General features: G+C 41.5%; 2 protein-coding genes across 3 annotated transcripts; one reads left to right on the forward strand and one right to left on the reverse strand.

Moving 5' to 3' along the window:
- Window positions 1-381: 381 nt before the first annotated feature.
- Window positions 382-2,327, forward strand: LOC122018481 (probable pectinesterase 68). The gene is made up of 5 exons (XM_042575808.1): window positions 382-852; window positions 934-1,123; window positions 1,352-1,558; window positions 1,634-1,872; window positions 1,959-2,327. The coding sequence occupies exons 1-5, from the start codon at window positions 572-574 to the stop codon at window positions 2,113-2,115; spliced, it is 1,074 nt and encodes a 357-aa protein (XP_042431742.1). The 5' UTR covers window positions 382-571; the 3' UTR covers window positions 2,116-2,327.
- A 556-nt stretch (window positions 2,328-2,883) lies between these two features.
- LOC122020494 (ethylene-responsive transcription factor ERF039-like) lies at window positions 2,884-5,337 on the reverse strand. Of its 2 annotated transcripts, XR_006122236.1 has the most exons (3): window positions 4,464-5,337; window positions 3,036-3,093; window positions 2,884-2,944 (listed from the first exon to the last, which is right to left on the reverse strand). XR_006122236.1 is itself a non-coding variant. In XM_042578449.1 (1 exon), the coding sequence occupies exon 1, from the start codon at window positions 5,314-5,316 to the stop codon at window positions 4,642-4,644; it is 675 nt and encodes a 224-aa protein (XP_042434383.1). In that variant the 5' UTR covers window positions 5,317-5,337; the 3' UTR covers window positions 4,252-4,641. The 2 variants fall into 2 exon arrangements, 1 of the variants encoding a protein (XP_042434383.1); XM_042578449.1 differs by lacking the exons at window positions 2,884-2,944; window positions 3,036-3,093 and having other exon boundaries at window positions 4,252-5,337.
- Window positions 5,338-6,364: the final 1,027 nt, after the last annotated feature.

The following is a 6,364-nucleotide window of genomic DNA, read 5'->3' on the forward strand; positions in this document are numbered from 1 at the left end:
GCTACATGTCAACCCGTGAACCTCCGTTTGTCCACCTGTGCAGCTTCCACGTGAATGCAGCAACACAATCTGACCGTTGCATCACATCATTCTTTCTCTTTCCCCCAACTGGGATTCCGCTGTCATTCCCAAGCACTCCCCCCAACGTTCCTTCCTCCTCCTATCTGACAATTCTATCTCTTCCATGCTCTGTTAGAGTACACTAAACGCCATGCTGCTTTATGGCTCCTCCCTCACCCTCAAACCCTACATATGACCGTTGCTGACTTTGTCTTCCTTTTGTTGTATGTAATTATTATGCACAAATAAATTAATTAAGTTGAAAAGTTCCCATGCATGCATTATCTCCTCCACGCCTGGACATCTCATCTATTGTGGCCTGCATGTTGTTGTTGTCCTCATCTCTGCTCGTTGGCCCGTCCCACTCGATCGTCTTATTCCACCTTACAACCGTTGGACTGACAATCTAATTACTAGTACATATACAGATTTGGAGGCCATGCAATATTCGTAGTTCTTATTAGCTTCCTTCTCCTCTTCTCGATCACCATTCATTATAATTGTTGCGGCTATGGAAGATCTCGGTATGGTCTTTCTATACCTCGGCTTAACGATGTCTGGTCTAGTTCAGGGGAGTACTTATAACGGTGATAGAGTTAGTTATGAAGCGTGCGAGGCGAACGCGACGAGGCCGCACGGGCACAGGAGCTGGTTCAAGCCGACGAGCCAGCAGACGATCGTGGTGAACGCCGACGGCTCCGGCGACTTCCTGTCGGTGCAGGAGGCGGTGGACTCCGTCCCGGAGAACAACACCAAGCGGGTCGTAATCCACATCCATGCCGGCTCCTACATGTAAGCAAGCACGCATAAGGCTTGGGAAATTTAATTTACAAATAGTGGCTCGAATTAATTATCAAAAATAATGTAATTCAGAGAGAAGGTGACGGTGCCGGCGACGAAGCCGTACATCACGTTCCACGGCGCCGGCCGCGACGTGACGGTGATCGAGTGGCACGACCGCGCGAGCGACCGGGGCCCCAACGGCCAACAGCTACGGACTTATAACACCGCCTCCGTAACGGTTTTCGCTAGTTATTTCCGAGCTAGAAACATCAGCTTCAAGGTAATTGACTCGTTAATTTTTATTACGTACATCGATGGCTTCTCTCTGCGTATCACGATCCGATCCGACGGCGCAGAAAAAACGCTGGCTCCCCAGGTTTTTTCTTGAATTCGATATATCGGCTCCTGCATATATATATATAATTTATCGGATCGAATTAAATGCATAGTGGAATTGCTGACGTGGCGAGTACTTGGGTGTGGGTGGAATTGTACGAATTGAATGCAGAATACAGCGCCAGCGCCGATGCCCGGAATGGAAGGGTGGCAAGCGGCGGCGTTCCGCATCTCCGGCGACAAAGCGTATTTCTTCGGGTGCGGCTTCTACGGAGCGCAGGACACGCTGTGCGACGACGCCGGCCGGCACTACTTCAAGGACTGTTACATCGAGGGCTCCATCGACTTCATCTTCGGCAACGGACGGTCCATGTACAAGGTGATAAAATCGACAGATAATTAAAAGAAAAAAGGAAAACATGAGGAAAAATAATCTGAATATTTTGAATTGCAGAATTGCCAGATCCACTCGGTCGCAAACCGATTCGGGTCGATCGCGGCGCAGGACCGGAACAGCCCGTGCGAGCGGACCGGGTTCGCGTTCGTGAACTGCCAGGTGACCGGGACGGGGAAGCTGTACGTGGGGCGGGCGATGGGGCGGTACTCGCGCATCGTCTTCGCCTACACCTACTTCGACGACGTGGTGGTGCCCGGCGGCTGGGACGACTGGGACGACAACAGCAACAAGAACAAGTAATTAATCAATTAAATCGAAGAATTCATCCCTGGTCGCGATCGAATTATTCTCACACTGCTGTTGTCGATCGATCCGCATGCAGGACGGCGTTTTTCGGGGTGTACAGATGCTTCGGACCGGGTTCGGCGGCGGTTCGTGGGGTTTCGTGGGCGAGAGAGCTGGACTACGAGATGGCTCGGCCGTTCATCGCCCAGAGCTTTGTGAATGGAAGACACTGGCTCGAGCCTTCGGATCCCTGAGAGATTCAAAAAAAAAAAAAAACAATGTGTTCGTTAGTTAGTTAATTAATTTACGTGCCATAAGATTACGTACAGGAATTAATAGAATGTGACAGCATTGATTAATTAATTGTTTCTTTAAGAATAAGTTTTAACTTATTCGGTGTACTGCATGTGTCCATTAAGGAACTAATTACCTTACTCAGAATTCCAAATGAATCTTGTGTTTGAAAGTCTTGCAAATTTTTATTTAGCTTGTCCAGCTTGTTTATTAAAATGGGCAATGGACTCTAGCTTTTATTGAGCTCAACTAACAACCATATGATTGTCCAGAGTAAATTAATTTATTTAAATTATTGGTCCAATAAATAAAAAAATCATAAATTTTTAACATATGACAGATAATTTAACACTCTTAACTTTGTTTGCATTATAACACAATTCATAGCTTCGAGTTTAGCCAAGATATCTTGATGCAATTAACAACCATTCAAATTTCAAAGGGCGAAATGAAAATAGGTAACCTATGAAAATAAAATAAAATTTAAGACCTTAATTCTAGCAGCTATATATATATATATATCTATATATATATATATATATATATATATATAGGTGAATTATTTAATCTGTGACCATGTAAATTTATAATGTTTCTGATACTGGGACGTAGCCCTTTGTCATTTGGCAAGCAAACAAATTAATATAAAGAAGAAAAATCACCAATTGAACAGTGCCCCCAGCCGATGGAGTGGTTCTCCTTTATATGTACACGATCAAACCTGTCTTTTGGAGAGAAAAAATTATTGCCTTCTTTTGTTTGCTTATGACTTATGAGTGAGGAAAATATCTGCAATAATAATTGAGCACGCATTAATGTTCAGTATTTAATTCACCTCCACTTCAAGTGAGAAAATTTCTAACATTCAACTACATCGTACGTGAAGTAGCAGCAATGTCTGTGTGGATCCTCTTCCTCTTCTCGTACGTCATTCCTTCCTGTGCCAAAAGAAACATACTGTTGCAAAATGCCCTTAAAAGACAAATTTTCCTCACTCGTTCCAATGTGCAGGTTGATGGTAATATTTGACATAGCTAATAATCGATGCTTAAATATATATATCACATAACGTATAAGATGTAGTTGAGTTAATGAATAGTGACAAATATTGTCGTCCTAATCGGTTGAGTCACGTTAAATCTGAAAGCTACACTCAAAATTTTATAAATAAGCGACACGGTTGAGCATGAGTGGCTGTGGGCTCTTTGGATGTTCTGTCCCATCTCGTGACCTCAATAATGTATTTGGCCCTACAACTCTCGTCCATGGACACTTGCATTTTAACCGTCCCTTTTGACGATAAATCATAAGGTATCTTATGATTGACCATCAAGTGACTAAGACGATAGACACTCAAAAAGATTTGTAAGCAAGTGCACACTTGAATTGCAAATAGTAATTAATATTTTAATTTTTTGGATGCCTGATGTTCCTGTAATCTCTGTGGTAAGGTAAAATATTTTTCATAATTTATTTGTATATTAGTATGAGAACGACAATACCCTTTAGAGAAAACAATATCAACTTTTACTCCAATCAATATTTTAATTTTAATTTGTAGTATGCCACTACTATTTTATTGAATTTATGAAGAAAACAAAGTTGGCTTCGGTGGACAAGCTGGCATTTCAAGGTAATTTGTATGTCCAACGAGTCAATCCAAAAAATTGAACCAATCAGCATTTAATCGGTTAGAGAAATAATTATTATATTTTTAAAATAGCACATTTAATTGTCCCAACCAAATCTTAGAGAGAGTTAGATAGGTGTGGGCGATGTAACTGGTCCACATGAATGGATAGGGTGTAATTGGTCCGCGCAAGTTGATCTAGTGTGGTCCAGCCAAAATCAATTTTGGCCTATTGAGTCAGGCAAATCAATTTGTTAATGAAGTGAAAAGGGTCAGTTGAGTCTTATTGACGCGAATATGAAAACAAAGACGATCAACTGAATCAGCTGTCACAAAAGGAACTAAATCAAGAGAACAATTGCTTTAGCAAAGTTTCTAAGATTATTGTGAGATATTAAGTTTGAAAACAGCTAGAAAAACAAAATCATAAAAATAAATTAATAAATACTCATGTGAGATTGTGGGATACAATTTAAAAGCACTGATTAAAGTGCCTTGCTTTTGCTCCATTAATGCGATGCACTTCCACTGAAGGAGGACAAAGCACATTATTGCTTAATGGCTAATGCTAGAAGATTCTTGTAGTCTTTCGGAGAATAAAGAGGCTCCAATCCAGGATTTTTTTAAAAAAATTTTTATTTTTTTGTTTTTTTACAGACAAACGATATCATAGCTTACCTATTCACACTCATCGATTGGAAAGCTTCATTTTTGTGGGCTTCTGTAGTGTTCTTGTTGCATCGGACCTCGAATCGCGTTAATTGTTGCAGATTAAAGAGGAAGATTTGGTTTTGTACAATTCGATGCAGATATCCAGCTGTGGGAAGCTTCCAGTCGAACCGCGAGCGGTAAAGAATTAGGGTTTTTCCGATGCGAGGCTTGAGCTTAAGTAGCACTCCCACAAGAATGGATCCTCGATTGGGAACTCCACCCCGATCGAGGAAGAGCGGGAGAAGCCTTCTCTTAGGTCGAGGAGCAGATCCGGGAGGTCGAACACCGTCTCTTCGTCGGCGTTCTCGGCCGATGGGGTCGGCGGGGACTGCGGATCCGGCGGCGACCGCGAGAATGAGGCGGCGAGGGCGGCGGCGGCCCGGATGTCTTTGGGCGCGGCGGTGGCGGGGCGGGGGAGCGTGGCGGCGAGTTCGGGAAAGTTGAGGTGGGCGGCCTGGCCCTTGACGGTCATCGCGGCTACATCGTGGGCGCGGGCGGCCATCTCGGCGGTGGGGAACGTACCGAGCCAAATCCGCGACTTCTTGCGCGGTTCGCGGATCTCCGACACCCACTTGCCCCAGTTCCTCATCCGCACGCCGTGGTACAGCGAGTGCTTCCCCTCCTTGCTCCGCTTCTTGGTTTCTCCGCCGGCGGCGTTGCGGCAGCGCTCCGGTTTCTTAGATCTGTTCTCGGCGGGATTGGAGGAGGACTTTGAGGCATTGGGGCCATAAGATGTTTTCATGGAAGGGCAGGAGGAGGAGGAGGAGGAGGAGAAGGCTTCGCTCTCATGGATGACCGGAGGAAGCAGCTCCACTTCCATCGAAAAAAGAAGCTTGGGATATCGGATGAAGGGGATTGCAAACTACTGCCTTAAATATATACTAGTAATCGGATGGTTATTATTAACATTAATTAGAGCTAAAGCAAAATATATTTTTTTCTAAAAAGAAATATATTATTAAAGTAACAATATATTTGGTCGTTGGACAGATAATTAACTAATTAAAATTGGAAGATCACATAAAATTATTAAAATACTCAGAAAGTCCTTTAAAGAACTCTAATTTCCCTTTAAAAAAGAGAAGAAAAAATAATTGAATATACCTAGGCCGGATGAACCTACGTAGTAACACCCCTAGGATGAGTATCTACAGATATGAGAGCTCAGCAATTGCCAATTTCATCAAATGCCAAAACGAGTAATATATACATAGGTTCAAATATCTTTATACATATACTTTTAAATTTTTGCCTAATCAAATAAAGATATATACATATCGACTTTGTTAAAGAGAATCAAGAATCATATCAAAATATATATATTTATATATATATATATATATATATATATATATATATATATATATATATATATATATATATATATATATATATATATATATATATATATATATATTGGATGGTGACCAAAATATGATATCATCATGACTATGGCACTAATTTTTGTATGATTAGCGAGATTGTTTTCATGATTAGTGGCAAATGGTATATTGGAGACAAAGTACTGATTCAAGATTCTTTATCGTTTTCATTCACCATTTTACAAGACATGGAGATTGCTACTCCTACTCAAACATTGCAGTAAAATATTAAGCTAACTCATACGAAATAGTACCCTTGGAGTTCATTTGTTCCTGTTTAGCACATGGAAGTAAACTAAAGAATTCCAAAAGTCCACTTTGAAAATTCAACTATAAATAAGTTTTTTTTAACTGAATTTTTAAAAAACTTATGATACCAATAGGACTTGTGGACTAGTTCAGCGGGGATTAGGATTTAGGTCCAATTTCAAAACTTAATGGGGTATGGCTGAGTCACTTGACAATGACTAGATTTATTAGCTTTGC

Source organism: Zingiber officinale, chromosome 9A (assembly GCF_018446385.1).
Source record: "Zingiber officinale cultivar Zhangliang chromosome 9A, Zo_v1.1, whole genome shotgun sequence".
Taxonomy (NCBI): domain Eukaryota; kingdom Viridiplantae; phylum Streptophyta; class Magnoliopsida; order Zingiberales; family Zingiberaceae; genus Zingiber; species Zingiber officinale.

What these genes read in the sequence shown, in the direction of transcription:
- LOC122018481 (XM_042575808.1), top strand. Translation starts at nt 572, where the DNA reads ATGGAAGATCTCGGTATGGTCTTTCTATACCTCGGCTTAACGATGTCT. An exon ending in ATCCATGCCGGCTCCTACAT is followed by an intron (nt 853 to 933) that starts GTAAGCAAGCAC and finishes AATGTAATTCAG; the next exon opens with AGAGAAGGTGACGGTGCCGG. An exon ending in ACGGACGGTCCATGTACAAG is followed by an intron (nt 1,559 to 1,633) that starts GTGATAAAATCG and finishes TTTGAATTGCAG; the next exon opens with AATTGCCAGATCCACTCGGT.
- LOC122020494 (XM_042578449.1), bottom strand. Translation starts at nt 5,316, where the DNA reads ATGGAAGTGGAGCTGCTTCCTCCGGTCATCCATGAGAGCGAAGCCTTC.